The sequence below is a fragment of the Mobula birostris genome, chromosome 3 (genome assembly GCF_030028105.1).
Source record: "Mobula birostris isolate sMobBir1 chromosome 3, sMobBir1.hap1, whole genome shotgun sequence".
Lineage (NCBI taxonomy): Eukaryota > Metazoa > Chordata > Chondrichthyes > Myliobatiformes > Myliobatidae > Mobula > Mobula birostris.
This window is the reverse complement of record NC_092372.1, coordinates 220096514-220114746: the sequence shown is the minus strand read 5'-3', so window position 1 is coordinate 220114746 and position 18233 is coordinate 220096514. Positions and strand designations below refer to the sequence as shown.

Genomic DNA, 18233 nt, shown 5'->3' with positions numbered 1-18233 from the left:
CAGCAGGCAGCATCCATGGAGTGGAATGAAGAGTTGACATTTCGGGTCAAGACAGTCATTCAGTCCAGTTGCATACTTTCTCCAGCATTTTGTGTGTGTAACCCAGACTTATTTTATGTGCTTGTAGTTGAAGGTTGTTTGAATAAAGTGTCTTGCCTGGGGTTTGAAAATTGACTTCTACCACCTGTACAGCATCCTTCCATGTCAGGTTTGATTATAGGCACAGGGGCTTTCCCCTTGACAATCATTGATCTTTATGCCTGTGCTAATTACTGTTGAGGGCAGAGTCATACAAGACATGCAAGGGGTGATTGATAAGTTCTTGGCCTAAGGTAGAAGGAGTCAATTTTAGAAAACCTAGCACATTTATTTTTCCTACATTTACACACTTAGTCCAGCGGTCTTGGAGCGTACGGATCCCTTCTTTGTAGAAGTCGGCATCTTGGACCACCTGGAGGTCCAAGATGCTGTTATTACATGCACGTGCAGTTCAGCTCTTTGAGTGATAGTGCAGAAAGTTTGAAGTTAATAACTCATCTCCTTCTACCTTAGGCCACAAACTTATCAATCACCCCTGCTGTGGACCACTTCTACAAAGAAGGGATCTGTATATTCCACGACCGCTGGACTAAGTGTGTACATGTAGGAGAGGACTATGTTGAAAAATAAATGTGCTAGGTCTTCTAAAATCGACTCCTTCTACCTTAGGCTACGAACTTATCAATCACCCCTCGTACACGGGCCTTTCAGCCCAACTTATCCATACCATCTATGCTGCCCAGTGGGTTAGTCCCATCTGCTGTGTTTGCCTCATAGCCCTTAAACCTTTCCTATCCATGTACTTAACTAGATGGCTTTTAAATGTTGCTGATATGTCCACCTCATCCACTGTTTCTGGCAGCTCATTCTAAATACCCATCACTTTTTGCATGAAGGAGCGGTCCACAACTCTTAGATCTTGTGCCTTTGATCTTAAACCTGTGCCCTCTTGTTTTTCACGCCCTCTTATTTATCACATGTGCATCGAAGCATACAGTGAAATTAACAACCAATACACCTAATGATATGCTGGGGGCACCTCTCAAATATGGCCACACATCCTGGCGCCAACATAGCATGCCCACAATGTTCAGTAGAACAACACAAGCAACAACACCAACAAGAGCAAAACAACCCCTTTTCCCACTTTCCCACACACACAGACAGGCTCCAGCCCCAGGGCAGGCCACCTCCAGGCCTCCAGTCCCTGGCCTGATTTCATAGGGTCACAAAGATTGGGCCTCTGATCTCCAGGTAAGCTGACCCAGGGGCTTTGACCATCAGGCCTCTGTCTCTGGATTTGCTGACTTCAGTCTTCAACCTTCATGCTTCTCTCTCCAGATTCACAGACCCCTGGACTTCGACTTTCAGCTTTGCCCTCCAGACATTGCTGACCTCTGGACTATCATCCTGCGCATGCCTTAACAGAGGAGCAGTAGGCCAGTTTCCTTGACCTTTCTCTACTGTTCAGTAAAATCATGGCTGATCCATCCTTGTTCTTGGCGTCACTTTCCCAATCTCTCCCAATCCCCTTGAATTCTTTGTAGTTGAATGTCTGTTCATCTTTACCTCCGAGCTCTCAAGGGTAGAGAATTACGGTCAAAAGCTTCTCAGTGAAGAAATGCCTTTTCGACTCCAGCTGAAGTTTGTGACCCCTTATTCTGAACTCTGTCCTCTGGTTCTAGATCATTTTACCAGGGGAAATATCCTCTCAGCAGCAACCCTGTCAATGTTCCTCAGAACCTTCATCATTTTTATCCAAGCATTGATGTGGGTTGTAAGTGAATGTCACATTTTTCGAGCTGGGTGGTGGGGTCCTTGATGATGGATGCTGCTGTCATACGACAGTGTGCCATATAGATGTGCTCAATGATGATGGGGGGGGGGCGTACTTTCCCGTGATAGATTATCTATACCCACTACTATTTGTAGCATTTTCCTCTTCAAGGGCATTGGTGTTTTGGTACCAGGCTGTGATGCAGCCACTCAATATCCTCTCCACTACACGTCTATAGACATTTGTCAAAGTTTTAGATATCATTTTCAGTCTTGCAGTAAAGATATAAGGGGTTTTGAATGCAAATTTAATGAGCTTCCAATATTTCATCTGCTGGATTGTGCCACCTGAAAATGGGTGAAGAACCACATGCAACAAATCTAGAGCATTGCACTTGAAAGTTTATTTTCTCTATTCTCTTCTCTCCACACTGCTTTTATTAAGGTGTGGACCTTGACAACATTGGATGGCTTATTTAATATGAGGCAATCCTGCTGCCATTTAACTATTCACCAATCTGCAGACACAATTTGGCAAAATTTGAGTACCTGCAGATTGAACCATTGTCATAAAGGGGACTGTCTTGTCTCCCTTTCTCTTCACCATTTACACCTCGGACTTCAACTACTGCACAGAGTCTTGTCATCTTCAGAAGTTTTCAGATGACTCTGCCATAGTTGGATGCATCAGCAAGGGAGATGAGGTTGAGTACAGGGCTACGGTAGGAAACTTTGTCACATGGTGTGAGCAGAATTATCTGCAGCTTAATGTGAAAAAGACTAAGGAGCTGGTTGTCGACCTGAGGAGAGCTAAGGTACCAGTGACCCCTGTTTCTATCCAGGGGGTCAGTGTGGACATGGTGGAGGATTACAAATACCCAGGGATACGAATTGACAATAAACTGGGCTGGTCAAAGAACACTGAGGCTGTCTACAAGAAGGGTCAGAGCCATCTCTATTTCCTGAGGAGACTGAGGTCCTTTAACATCTGCTGGACGATGCTGAGGATGTTCTATGAGTCTGTGGTGGCCAGTGCTATCATGTTTGCTGTTGTGTGCTGGGGCAGCAGGCTGAGGGTAGCAGACAGCAACAGAATCAACAAACTCATTCGTAAGGCCAGTGATGATGTGGGGATGGAACTGGACTCTCTGACGCTGGTGATTGAAAAGAAGATGCTGTCTAAGTTGCATGCCATCTTGGTCAATGTCTCCCATCCACCACATAATGTACTGGGTGGGCACAGGAGTACATTCAGCCAGAGACTCATTCCTCCAAGATGCAGCACAGAGCGTCATAAGAAGTCATTCCTGCCTGTGGCCATCAAACTTTACAACTCCTCGCTTGGAGGGTCAGACACCCTGTGCCAATAGGCTGGTCCTGGACTTATTTCATAATTTACTGGCATAATTTACATATTACTATTTAACTATTTATGGTTCTATTACAATTTATTATTTATGGTGCAACTGTAACGAAAACCAATTTCCCCCTGGAATCAATAAAGTATGACTATGACTATATTTGTTTGCAAACCTTAATGTTAAGGGCCTGAAGAATCCAGTTCCTTTAGCTGCTAACAGCTAGCTTAATTACTGTGCAAGTGGATTGGCAGGTGCATAGAAAATTCCAGACCAAGTTTAGATGAAGCTGATTTGCATGGAGTTTCTTTTTAATGTCAGCACGATGCATGTTTATAGTGGTGTATTTACATGGAACCTTTCACTTTGTCTTGTGTGCCATTCAGTGACCGAGCGCAAGAAAAAGGTCGCCGTCTCCTACTCCTCACACGAATCCACGACCAGCTCGGATTCTTCGACGTCTTCCAAATCCTCGGACTCGGACACAGAAACGGAGGAAGAGAGAGAAAGGAAACGGAAACGGAAGAGAAAGATGAAAACCAAGCACTCAAAAAGGCGAAGAGAATCCAAAAGCAAAAAGAGGAAACTATCATCCAGCCAGAAGAGGTGCAGTACCTTGTTTTTACTGTGGGCATGATGGGGAGGTATTCTATACTCAATTGTAATAACCCCAAGACCCAGGGCATGCCCTCTTCTCGCTGCCACCATCAAAGAGGTGATACAGGAGCCTGAAGGTACATGCTCAGCAGACACACTTCTTCCCTTCTGCCATCAGATTATTGTACCAGCAGTGAACCAACCCATGAATGCTACCTCACTATTTCTGCTCTCTTTTTGTACTTAATTCATTTAATTTATATATACAGTATTGTACAAAAGTCTTAGGCACATATATATAGCTAGGGTGCCTAAGACTTTTGCACAGTAATGTTTTAGTCAATGTGGAGCAGAGAGCAAGTTTGTAAATCTGGTGGGAGCAAAGGATGGTGTGAATGGTGAGGGTGGAGTGCCATGGGAGGGGTGTGGGACAGGTGGCAGAGAAAGAGTGCCAAGAGCGTGGGGTGGCAGTTGTGTACAGATGCACACAGCCCTTAGACAGCAGGCAAGGTCATTTGATTTCAAACAATTAGTTTATTGATCATTATATAATGTCTCTATGGTGCTTCCCACTTCCCCTTCTCCCTTCCCCTTTTCCCCAACCGTAATTCCCCTCTCCCTACCCACTTCGCACTCTCAGTCTACAATAGAGACCTATATCAGAATCAGGTTTATCATCACTCTCATGTCATGAAATTTGCTTTCTTTGCAGCAGCAGTACAATGCAATACATAAAATTACTACAGACTATGCAACAATTCAGATTGACTGATTTACTATACACCATCAAGATAGATCTATAGAATCTCTCAAAAGCAGAGGTGGAAGTGTATGCCTCCTGATCAACTCTTCTTGGGGAGGAGAAGATGACAGCATGACGCAGCGCGCGCAGCCGCTCCGAAATGGTATCGTATTTGTTAAATAGGGGCCGTGCACAATCCTGATTTGATGGAGACAGATATGAAGAAGCACAGAGGAACACCTGGAGAAACTTCTGAAATGCCTGCTTCACTGCCGCTGCGACTGTGCGATCGAGAATCTCCGGAGGGGAGGGCCCCAAACCCTCGGCTTTGCCTATTGCCTGTTGCCGGGGCCGGGGTCGAAGCACTCGGCAGAGATGGTGCTCGGTGTCGGAGGGCTGGTCGGAGGCTTGAAGTTTTCGGACAGACTCAGAGTCGGACTGTGGTCGGGTGCTTCCAGGATGCTGCATCAGCTCATGGCAGGGAGAGTTTCTCCCTTCAACCGTCTGCGTGAGATGCAAGAGACTTTAAGGCTTTTTTTTTACCATGACCATAGTCTGTTCTTCATCAAATTACGGTATTGCTTTGCACTGTTGTAACTATATGTTATAATTACAGGTGTCCCCCACTTTTCAAACGTTCGCTTTACGAAACCTCACTGTTACGAAAGACCTACATTAGTACCCTATTTTCGTTTTCAGAAGGTGTTTTCACTGTTACGAAAAAAGAATTCAGCGCACGATAAAAGGCAGCGCGCCCTGAGCAGCCGCTCTCCCCCGGATTCTCGCCGGCATTGCTTAACCACGAGCCTGTGATTAGCCGTTTGCAAGATGAGTTCTATGGTATCGGAAAAGCCGGAAAGAGCTCGTAAAGGTGTTACACTTACGGTAAAACTAGACATAATTAAACATGTTGATCGTGGTGAACGAAGTAAGGACAACGTGAATTTGGCTTGTGGAAGTTGACGAAGATGATGTTGAAGAGGTTTTGGCATCCCATCACCAAGAACTGACAGATAAAGAGCTGATGCAGTTTGAAGAAAAAAGGGTAACAATTGAAACCGAATGAGTAATGATAAAGTACGAATTTAATTTTGAAAGGGTACGTAGGTTTAGGGGATATTTGCAGATGGTTTGTGTCCTTATTAAAGAACTGTGTGATAGAAAAATACGCGAGGCTCAGCAGTCAAGCAAGCCTTCCACAGCAGACGACGAACCTCGAACTTCGACATCGAGGCGGGCAGTCATAGGAGAAGATGAGCTGCCTGCTCTAATGGAAACAGACGATGAGATGACACCCCAGTGTCCCACCACCCCAACCCCCGGGCCCCGGACAGATACCGACTCGCGGAGAATGCAAGGGTAGCCGGGACGCACACAGCACATCTTTAAGAAAAAAGCCGAAATAAACATGCTAATTAATTAGGTGCCGCCGACACATAATTGTCGGCCCAGATCAAACACGACGCAATCGGAAATCGGCACTGATCTGGGCCAACAGTTACCGGCGGCACCTAATTAATTAGCATGTTTGTTTCGGCTTTTTTCTTAAAGATGTGCTGTGTACCTCCCGGCTACTGCTGGATGCCTGCGTTCTTCGCGGCAGTGTATCACTCAGCGGCCTGGAGGGTGGGGGGGCCATTGCACCACCCAAACTCTGACGACTCAGTCTAACACACCATCATCAGTGTGCTCGGCGCTGAACCAGTTCCGGTAGGTGATACTACACTGTACATACATTATTCCTACTTTATATCAGCTGTGTATTTTTATGTGTTATTTGGTATGATTTGGCAGCTTCATAGTTTAAAGATTACCAGAGAGCACTTGCGTGTGTTTTTGCCAGCAGCACCTGCGTGAGATTTTCTGCCAACGGCACTTGCGTGAGATTTTCACTATGGAGAACAGTTCAGTAATGATTGTGGAAAAGGTTTTCTACTTTATATAGGCTAAGTATTTATCATATCATTCCTGCTTTTACTATATGTTACTGTTATTTTAGGTTTTATATGTTATTTGGCATGATTTGGTAGGTTATTTTTGGGTCTGCGAACGCTCACAAAATTTTCCCATATAAATAAATGGTAATTGCTTCTTCACTTTACGACATTTTGGCTTACGAACCGTTTCATAGGAAGGCTCTACCTCCGGATTGCGGGGGAAACCTGTATGTGGTTTTTGTCAGTTTTTTCAGTCTTGGTTTGTCTTGTGTTTCTGTGATATCATTCTGGAGGCACAAATTGTATCATTTCTTAGTGCATGCATTACTAAATGACAATAAAAGAGGACTGCGTGTCCTCATAATCTAATCTCAACCTATCTGCCTTTTCTCCATAACCATTAATTCCCCTACTGCGCAAAAATCTATCCAACCTTGTCTTAAATATACAAACATATTTACTGAGGTAACCTCCACTGCTTCATTGGGCAGGGAATTTCACTCCCTGGGAAAAGCAGTTCTTGCTCATCTCCATCCTAAATCTACTGCCCTGAATCTTGAGGCTATGTCCACTAGTTCTAGTCTTACCTACCAGTGGGAACAACTTTCCTGCCTCTGTCTTATCTATCCCTTTCATAATTTTATATGTTTCTATAAGATCACCTCTCATTCTAATGAATTGCAGCAAGTACAGTCCCAGGCAACTCAATCTCTCCTCATAGTCTAACCCCCTCATCTCTGGAATCAACCTAGTGGACCTCCTTTGCACTGCCTCCAAAGACAGTATATCCTTCCTCAAGTAAGGAGACCAGAACTGCATGCAGTACTCCAGATGCAGCCTCACCAGTACCCTGTACAGTTGCAGCATAACCTCCCTGCTCTTAAATTCAATCCCTCTGGCAATGAAGGCCAACATTCCATTTACCTTCTTGATAGCCTGCTGCACCTGCAAACCAACCTTTTGTGATTCATGCACAAGCACTCCCAAGTCCCTCTGCACAGCAGCATGCTGCAATCTTTTACCATTTAAATGATAATCTCATTTTCCATTTTTCCTTCCAAAGTGGATGACCTTGCATTTACCAACGTTGTACACCATCTGTGAGACTCTTGCCCATTCATTTAGCCTATCTACATCTCTCTGCAGACTCTGTATATTCTGCACAATTTGCTTTTCCACTCAATTTAGTATCATTAGCAAACTTAGATACATTACACTCGGTCCATCTTCCAGATCGTTAATGTATATCATGAACAATTACGGGCCCAGCACTGACCCCTGCAGCACACCCCTCATCACTGGTTGTCAACCAGAGTAATACCCATGTATCCCAACTCTCTGCTTTCTGTTAGTTAACCAATCCTCTATCCATGCTAATACAACTCTATGCATCCTTATCTTATGGGTAAGTCTTTTATGGGGCACCTTGTCACACACCTTCTGGAAATCCAAGTAAATAACATCCATCTGTTCCCCTCTGTCCACTGCGCTTGTTATAGCCTCAAAGAACTCCAGTAAGTTTGTCAAACAGGACCTGTGTTTGCTGAATCCATGCTGATGGATCCATTTCTTTCCAGATGCCTCACTATTTCTTCATTATTGATAGCTTAAAGCATTTTCCCAACTACAGATGTTAAACTAACTAGCCTACAATTGCCTGCCTTTTGTCTACATCCTTGTTTGAACAGTGGCGTGACATTCACCATCTTCCAATCTGCTGGGAACTGCCCAGAGACCAGGGAATTCTGGTAAATTATCACCAAAGTCTCTACAATAACTTCTGCCATTTCCTTCAGTACCCTGGGATGCATTCCATCAGCACCACAAGTTTTCTCAGCACTACCTCTTTAGTGATAGCCATTGTTTCAAGGTCCTCACCTCCCATCGCATCCATAACATCTCTCTTTGGAATGTTCGATGTGTCTACCACCGTGGACCAACACAAAATGGTCATTCAAAGCCTCTGCTATTTCCTCATTACCCAATTTCAATTCCCCCTTCTCAACCTCCAAGGGACTTACATTCACTTTAGCAACCCTTTTCCGCTTTATATAATTATGAAAATTTTATTATCTCTTTTTATATTTTGTGCTAGTTTATTTTCATAATCTGGCTTCCCTTGCTTTATTGCTCGCTTAGTGGTTCTTTGTTGCTTTTCAAAGTTTTCCCAATTTTCCAGTTTCCCACTGCTCTTGGCAACTTTGTATGCACAAGCTTTTAGTTTGATGCCTTCCTTTATTTCCTTAATTATTCAAGGGTGGCTCTATCCACTCTTACAATCCTTGCTTTTAACTAGAATATACTTTTGTTGAGAGTCTTCCACTGTTCCTCAACTGCCCCACCATATAGCCTGTGTTCCCAGTCTACTCTAGCCAAATCCTCCCTCATCCCATTGTAGTCTCCATTGTTTAGGCATAATACACTGGTTTTAGATCAAACTATTGCACCCTCCATTTGTATGAGGAACTCAATCATACTGTGATCACTGTTTCCAAGGGGGAGGGAGGAATCATTGTTTTCCTGCTGTTTATGCATGGGAGGGGGGAGCTGGGGGGGGCTTTGGGGTTCTAATATTTAACAGTCCTTCATTCTTTGGGGCACTCCTCTGTTTTCTTGGATGGTTGCGAAGAAAAAGAATTTCAGGATGTGTATTGAATACATTTCTCTGACATTAAGTGTACCTTTGAAACTACAAGATCACTAATTTTACCTGTCTCATTGCATAAGACCAGATCTAAGATGGCATGTTCCCTTGTAGGTTTAGTAACATGCTGTTCAAGAAAGTATATATGTTACCATTACAGCCCTGAGATTCATTTTCCTGTGGGCATACTCAGCAAATCTATAGAATAGTAACTATAACAGATCAACGAACAATCAACCAGAGTGCAGAAGATGAGAAACTCTGCAGATATAAATAAATGGTGAGGACATGAGTTCTTGAAATCTAGAGTTCTTAAAGTGAGATCATTGGTTGTGGAAACATCTCAATGGAAGGCACGTGAGTGTAGTTATCCCTTTTGTTCAAGAGCCTGGTGATTGGTGATTGTTCTTAAGCCTGTGGTGAAGTCCTGAGGCTCTTGTAGCTTCTACCTGATGGCAGCAGTAAGAAAGGAGCATGGCCTGGGTAGTGAGGATCTCTGATGTTGGATGCTGCTTTCCTACAACAGTGTTTCATATAGATGTGCTCAATGGTCGGGGGTGGGGGGGCTTTACCCATTATGTACTGGACCAAATCCACTACCTTTGGTAGAATTTTTCACTCAAAGGCTTTGGTATTTCCATACCAGGCCGTGATGCAGCCAGTCAGTACAATCTCCACTACACAACTGTAGAGGCTTGTCAAAGTTTTCAATGTCAAACCGAATTACGGCAGACTCTTAAGGAAGTAGAGGCGCTACTGTGCTTTCTTCACAATTGCATTTACGTGCTGGGTCCAGGACAGGCCCTCTGAAATAGTAACATCTAAGAATTTTGTGCATTAATTTAAAAAAGCTTTTAATTGGCAGAGAAAGAATTAAGAATTTACGTACAGTATTTCTACTTCTCTACACACTAATCCTATTTCCCCACATATTCTTATTATTAACTGTCTTTGGACTTACAGTAGCTATTCTGTCTGTGGAATCTTTCCAGCACCACATGTGCCTGGCAGATGACAGCCTGGGCATCGAGTGGCATTGTGGTCTGACTGGCAAACATTAAAACCCTGTGCTCTTTAGTTCTTAGTAAAGGTTGCAATGTGGTAATTAGGGGCTGCAGCACTCACTGCTTTGCCTTTTGAAACCCATTAAGTGGAGCAGCTGCCATTAGTAACTACAGCTGCTCTGATGAGATCCTCAGTAAAGAGATGAGGATCGAGCCTGGGTCTACATGCTTTGTCTTTGTTTTGCATTTTAAAATAAAGTCAAATTTAATCTTATTTTATGGCTCACTGTCTACTTGTATCTCTTCCCATCTTTAATGTTGGTTCCAGTTTTGTTTTCCCTTTGATTCTCCAAGTTGCCTGCCATGCAGCCTCTGAGGGCTGAAAACGGTTGATCAGAGATGAAACCACAACCCTATGCATTCATGCACACACTTGGAAGTGTTCTTAGTAAAATATAAAAGCTCCCAATAACATGCTACTTTCAGTAGACAAATTGACTATCTAGCCCACTGCTGGTTGTGGGATCTTTGTGATTTCATTGTTAAAGCAATTAATTTCACCTGAAGTGCTTTAAGGTACCCTAAGAGAACCTCTATAAAACACACGCACTTCACTTGGTCTACTGTGAGAAGCCTGTGTTAATGTTGTAGGATTCTGAGCAGTTTTGTGGAATAATTCTGCTAAGGATATAACTGAAATGATTGGACCTGTTCCGCCAAAGAGAATAGCAGCTGAGCAAGTGACAGAAGCGGTGAGCTAAAAGGAGAAATTGCAGGAAGTGGAGCTTAGTTAAACTTAGAAGTATGACGAGTTCTTCCAGTGGGAGAACAAAATAAGTTTATTTAAATCTGAGGTACTTTGAAATTCCTTCTCACAGAAGCTGGTGAATCTTTGGAATTCTCCACCCCTTTGGAGGCCAGATTCTTAGATATATTTAAGGTGGAGATGGGTGAATATTTGGAACTTCAAGGGTAATGGGGACTGGCATAGAAGAGGAGTATAGCTAAGTATGACCTACCATTCAAAACATACAAAAGAGGGTTAGCAACCCAATCCTGTAAAAGCCCACTGCTAAAGAAATGCCAACAGAAGCTCCAAGGACCTCGTCCATGGGAGAGGAAGGATCATCACCTAAGAAGATGTATGATAGGCTAAAGCCAGCATGGTTTCCTGAAAGGAAGATCCTGCCTGACAAACCTACTGCAATTCTTTGAGGAAATTACAAGCAGGCTAGACAAAGGAGATGCAGTAGACATGGTGTACTTGGATTTTCAGAAGGCCTTTGACAAGGAGCCACGCATGAGGTTGCTTAGCAAGATAAGAGCCCATGGAATTACAGGGAAGTTACTAGCGTGAGTGGAGCATTGGCTGGTTGGCAGAAAACAGAGAGTAGGTATAAAGACATCCTATTCTGGCTGGTTGCTGGTTATCAGTGAAGTTCCACGAGCTGGTGTTGGGACCGTTACTTTTTATGCTAAACGGATCCTGACCTGGATCTGGGCCGTACCCTCCAAATATCCGGACCTGCCTCTTGGTTTTTTTGCACTACCTTACTTTCCATTTTTCTACTTTCAATTTATGATTCATAATTTAAATGTTTAATATTTACTAATTTTTACTATTTTTATTATTTAATATTTGTAATCCAGGGAGTGGGAAGCGCAGAATCAAATATCGCTGTGATGATTGTACGTTCTAGTATCAATTGTTTGGCGACAATAAAGTATAAAGTATGTCAATGATTTGGACTACGGTGTTAAGGGATTTGTGGCTAAATTTGCCGATGATACACAGATAGGTGAAGGAGCGGGTAGTGTTGAGGAAACAGAGAGCCTGCAGAGAGACTTAGATAGTTTAGGGGAATGGGCAAAGAAGTGGCAAATGAAATACAACGTTGGAAAGTGTATGATCATGCACTTTTGTGGAAGAAATAAACGGACAGACTATTATTTAGATGGGGAGAGAATTCAAAATGCAGAGATGCAAAGGGACTTGGGAGTCCTTGTGCAAGATACCCTAAAGGTTAACCTCCAGGTTGAGTCGGTTGTGCAGATGGCGAATGCAATGTTGGCATTCATTTCTAGAGGTATAGAATATAAGTGCCAGAATGTGATGTCGAGGCTCTATAAGGCACTCGTGAGACCACACTTGGAGTATTGTGTGCAGTTTTGGGCTCCTTGTTTTAGAAAGGATATACTGACATTGGAGAGGGTTCAGAGAAGATTCACGAGAATAATTCCAGGAATTAGAGGGTTACCGTATGAGGAACGTCTGGCAGCTCTTGGGCTGTATTCCCTGGAGTTTAGGAGAATGAGGGGGGATTTCATAGAAACATTCCCAATGTTAAAAGGCCTGAACAGATTAGATATGGCAAAACGCCATCCCCTTCTCGCAATTCCTCCGTCTCCGCCGCATCTGCTCTCAGGATGAGGCTTTTCATTCTAGGACGAGGGAGATGTCTTCCTTTTTTAAAGAAAGGGGCTTCCCTTCCTCCACTATCAACTCTGCTCTTAAACGCATCTCCCCCATTTCACGTACATCTGCTCTCACTCCATCCTCCCGCCACTCCACTAGGAATAGGGTTCCCCTGGTCCTCACCTACCACCCCACCAGCCTCTGGGTCCAACATATTATTCTCCATAACTTCTGCCACCTCCAATGGGATCCCACCACTAAGCACATCTTTCCCTCCCCCCCCCCCCCCGCATTCCGCAGGGATCGCTCCCTACACAACTTCCTTGTCCATTTGTCCCCCCCATCCCTCCTCACTGATCTCCCTCCTGGCACTTATCCGTGTAAGCGGAACAAGTGCTATACATGCCCTTACACTTCCTCCCTTACCACCATTCAGGGCCCCAAACAGTCCTTCCAGGTGAGGCAACACTTCACCTGTGAGTCGACTGGGGTGATATACTGCGTCCGGTGCTCCCGATGTGGCCTTTTATATATTAGCGAGACCCGACGCAGACTGGGAGACCGCTTTGCTGAACATCTACGCTCTGTCCGCCAGAGAAAGCAGGATCTCCCAGTGGCCACACATTTTAATTCCACATCCCATTCCCATTCTGACATGTCTATCCACGGCCTCCTCTACTGTAAAGATGAAGCCACACTCAGGTTGGAGGAACAACACCTTATATTCCGTCTGGGTAGCCTCCGACCTGATGGCATGAACATCGACTTCTCTAACTTCAGCTAAGGCCCCACCTCCCCCTCGTACCCCATCTGTTACTTATTTTTATGCACACATTCTTCCTCTCACTCTCCTTTTTCTCCCTCTGTACCTCTGAATATACCCCTTGCCCATCCTCTGGGTCCCCCCCCCCTTGTCTTTCTTCCCGGACCTCCTCTCCCATGATCCTTTCATATCCCTTTTGCCAATCACCTGTCCAGCTCTTGGCTCTATCCCTCCCCCTCCTGTCTTCTCCTATCATTTTGGATCTCCCCTCCCCCTCCTACTTTCAAATCCCTTACTCACTCTTCCTTCAGTTAGTCCTGACGAAGGGTCTCGGCCTGAAACGTCGACTGCACCCCTTCGTACAGATGCTGCCTGGCCTGCTGCATTCACCAGCAACTTTGATGTGTGTTGCTTGAATTTCCAGCATCTGCAGAATTCCTGTTGTTTAGATATGGCAAAGTTATTTCCTGTAGTAGGTGTTTCTGGGACAAGAGAGCACGACTTCAGGATTGAAGGGCGTCCTTTTAGAACTGAGATACAGAGAAATTATTTTAGTCAGAAGGTGGTAAATCTGTGGAATTTGTTGCCACAAGCGGCTGTGGAGGCCAAGTCATTGGGTGTATTTAAGGCAGAGATAGGTTTTTTTTTAATTCAAATTTTTATTATTATTTATTATTTTACAAAGCAGCACAGCATATCACAGAGCAGATACAGTACAGTATATTTACACAGCTATCCCATGACAGGAAAACAAATAAAACTTATAGATAGGTTCTTGATTAGCCAGGGCATCAAAGGGGTATGGGGTGAAAGCAGGGGAGTGGGGATGACTGGGTGAAGTGGATCAGCCTATGATTGAACGGCGGAGCAGACTTGATGGGCCGAATGGCCTATTTCTGCTCCTGTATCTTATGATCTAAGTCATATGATGAAAGCTATTGGTCCATGAAAGCCACAGGTCCGATCAACCTTCTGTCATCCAGGACACCTTCAGCCTGGCTCAGGACGGAGGACTCTGGCAAACTGCTGTTGGTGGCCTGTGCCACTGTAGGGGTGACTGGCTTAACTAACTAACTACCTAACTAACCATTCAATATGAGCATGGTTGGGGGCTCAGTGGTGGTCTGCTTCTTGTGTTCTTGAGAACGTGCTAGGTGTCATTGCTATTGTAATTAATAACCTCTCTTCATTCCCTTGCTGCATGATCTTAATGGAAAAGTACCTTCCTATCCCCAGTGGATTTTCTATTCACCGTTTTTTTTTTTTGAAAAGATGCATTTTGAGATTTATATGTTTGGTTCTATGGGAAGTTGTAACTTGAATGAATGCCCCACTTTGACAACTGCTAATTGTGTTGTCAGTGGTTTCAGGAGATATTTAAGCATGCTTGTATGGACACATTGATCAATCCACTGCTTGATGAGCTCCACTTTTTGTCCTCCAGCAGCCATAATGGTGTGGGTGAAGAAGATGAGAAAGACAGAGATTTGAATCCAAAGCGACAGAAGCTATCTGTGAGGCCCGAGGAGATTCCCCCGGTACCAGAGAACAGATTTTTGCTCAGGCGGGATGTGCCAAAACCAGATACTGAACCGTGAGTAAACTGCAGTCATTCTGCTTTACATTGCTGGTGTTTTTTTTAATATACTTTTAACAAGTAAAACAGTCAAAAAGATGTTTAAATGTATGAAATTCACTTTTGATGTATTAAAGAGAATAAATGTAATATCTAGAATTTTATTTTTGTAATTGATTATTGCATCACATTCAAAATGTCACCAGCTAATATGTTCTGTAACTTATAATATTTAATTTATGTGCTTTACTTTGTTTTTTTTGAGTAATTTGTCTGTAGATTTTATCCTAACTTTCATAAGTTATTGTGTGTTATATGTGCTTTATACCCTGGTGCAGAGAAACGTCTCATTTGACAGTATACATGTACACCCTATCCTTGTTATATGCAGGGGATAAGTTCCTCGAAGTTGACGCATAATGTGAATTCGTATAATGTGAATAATTATTTAAATAGAGAAAATAAGGATGCGTTCCAGAGGGTTTCCTAAATATGTTTTATCTGTAATTTATTCACATTTTCATACCAATACGACACAAAAGCAGTACTACAAGACAATATTTGTATTATATTTCATCAATTTAAGGTAATATTCAATGTAATAAATCATAGAAAGTTAACATCCTAGGGTGTACAGTACTCACCAACAATGGCAGGTGTGTTCGCTCCGGGAGATGAGTGGTTGTTGTGGTGTCGGGCAGCTTTACATAGATAAGGTGGGTGATTGTGGTCATCAGGATCATATCAAGCACAGCAAGGGGTGAAGGAAGACTCACAGAACTCTTAGAACTACCAGCTGAAGGTGTTACCAATTTGAATAAAGTGGTGAGGGTTGTTTGCTTGGCAGCATTTTGTTTTAAATTTGCTTGTAGGGAAGAAGGGTTGACGGCAGGGAACGACTGAAATGCTGACTCCGTTCTAGACTTGGGTCCATGTCCATCACCATTTGTGCCAAGTGTTCTGACTTCCACCATTCCCTCATCATTGGTAAACTCCCAGGATTTTCAAAATCGTCTGTTGCTTGCAGCATTTGAGAGATAGTTTGCAGTAAAAAAAAACGTACGCTTTGAATGTGGATCACACCTTGGTCGAGTAGTTGAATCAGCGATGTTGTGTTAAGTGGCAGGAAACGTACTGTTATGTTAGGATGAATGCTGTCCAGATGTTTAGGGTGGGCTGGCGTGTTGTCAAGCAACAAAAGAACTTTAAAGGCAAGATTCTGTTCCCGGCAGTAGCCATCCCACAGCTGTGTTACCTTCAGCTGATGCTGCACTGTTTATAAATTCCAACTTTTTTTCAAGTGTTAAAGCGGTTCTCTGCCGCTCGGCTGACAGCCCAGGACGTGACATCGGAAGCTTAGGAGGCATAGTTAAATATTTCAAGCACAGAATCACTACACCGTAGGCAAAACCAACAGAAGTTTAAGATCACGCATCCACACCTTGCCAAAACCAATGCGAGAGTGGCGGGAGTGAGACTGTGAGGCGTGCGCACGTGACTTGTATTGGCGGGAAGGCAGTGCTCCTCGCATAACTGAATTTTGGACGCATATAACGAGACGTTGGTAGAAATAGGTTCCTCGCATAACTGTGAAGACGCATATAACGAGGATAGGGTGTTAAATGACAATAAATTTGACTTTATTTTAATTTTTTGACTGCTAACCATGATTCCAAGGAAGAGGGGGAGAGATCAATAAATAATCAGTCAATCAATCAATAATTAGTCTCAGATTTTGTCTAAGCTATGTCCAAAAAAATACCCATTATTCCTTTTTAATTTCATTATGATTTGGTTTGATTTCCCACTTCCTTTTCCTTCCCCCTTCTGTTAGGCAAAGCTATTTAGTTCTTTTCCTTGGTTATGTTGATATTTTTCTTTTAAAGTACTTGTGATGAGTGATTGTTTCACCAAATTATTTGACAATTCAAATGGATGCTAAGGTCTTCTGATATTTTTCAAGGAAGAACAATAATTTCTCTAAGTGGCTTAGCCAAGATTGCTCATTACTGATTCTTCCTTTCTCTGCCTTCACTAATCCCAAAACAAATCTCACCAAAAAAAAACAGATCTTGGTGGTTCTGGGCAATAGATCTAATCCCGTCAGTTGTCCCTGAACCATAGGTGATTTCCCCCGTGGGAGCCCTGGGCCCAGCGGTTGAGCAGAAGGGCTGTGTCACTGAAAAGTTTTCAACAGCTGTTAAGGTTCCATCCATGTCATAGCTGACCATGTGAAAGAAGCTAGTGAAAGTTCGGGGTTCAGAATCAGGTTTATTATCAGACATACAGAGGTCACTTTATTGGGTACACCTTGTTAATGGAAATATCTAATCAGCCAATCATGTGGCAGCAACTCCATGGATAAAAACATGCAGACTTGGTCAAGCAGTTCAATTGCCGTTCAGACCAAGCATCAGAATGGGGATGAAGTCTGATCCAAGTGACTTTGACCATGGAATGATTGTTGGTGCAAGATGGGGTGGTTTGAATATCTCAGAAACTGCTGATCTCCTGGGATTTTGACACACATCATTCCCTGGAGTTTACAGAGAATGGTGCAAAAAAAAACCAGTGAGTGGCAGTTCTGTGAGCAAAAATGCCTTGTCACAGAGAGAGTCGTCAGAGGAGAATGGCCAGATTAGTTCAAGGTGACAGTAACTGAAATAACCACGTGTTACAAAAGCAAAGTGTAGAAGAGCATCTCTGAATGCACAGCATGTTGACCCTTGAAGTGGATAGGCTTCAGCAGCAGAAGAGCACATCGGATTCCACTCCTGTAATAAAGTGGCCGCTTTATGTCATGAAATTTGTTTTACAATGCAATACATAAAAAGTTACAAAGTATAACAATAAGAAATATATTAAAAATAAATAAATAGTGCAAAAAGAGTTCAAAGTAGTGAGTAAGTGTTCATGGACCGTTCAGAAATCTGATGGTGGAGGGGAAGAAATCCTAAAACATTGTGTATCTTCAGGCTCCTGTACCTCCATTATAAGAAGAGGACATGTTCTGGATGATGAGAGTCCTTAGTGATGGAAGCCTTCTTGAAGCATCGCCTTTTAAGGATGTGTTTGTTGGTGGAAGTCTAACATCCATGATGGAACTAGGTTTTTTTTTGTTCCTGTGGATTGATGTCTCCATACCAGACGTTGGTGCAACCAGTCCGAATGCTCTCCATGGTGCATCTGTAGGAATTTGCTGCCGTCTTTGGTGATGTACCAAGTCTCTTCAAGCTCTGAAAGCATCATGCATCCTTTGTAAAAGCACCAATATGAACACTATCTCACTATTTTTTTATTTCTATTTTTGCACTACTTACTTAATTTAACTATTTAGTATATATACTTACCATGATTCACAATTTTTTTCTCTCTATCATT

At 43.2% G+C, this 18233-nt stretch overlaps 1 protein-coding gene across 10 annotated transcripts in view; it reads left to right on the top strand.

The window, feature by feature from the left end:
• nktr (natural killer cell triggering receptor) overlaps window positions 1–18233 on the top strand; it is a 222223-nt gene that overhangs the window by 168519 nt on the left and 35471 nt on the right. For 9 of the 10 annotated variants that reach the window (XM_072254169.1, XM_072254167.1, XM_072254166.1 and 6 more), the window contains 2 exons: window positions 3560–3779; window positions 14721–14870. In XM_072254169.1, the coding sequence (XP_072110270.1) occupies window positions 3560–3779; window positions 14721–14870 (370 nt within the window). The remainder of the gene's footprint in view (window positions 1–3559; window positions 3780–14720; window positions 14871–18233) is intronic. The other variant, XM_072254165.1, reaches the window with a different exon arrangement.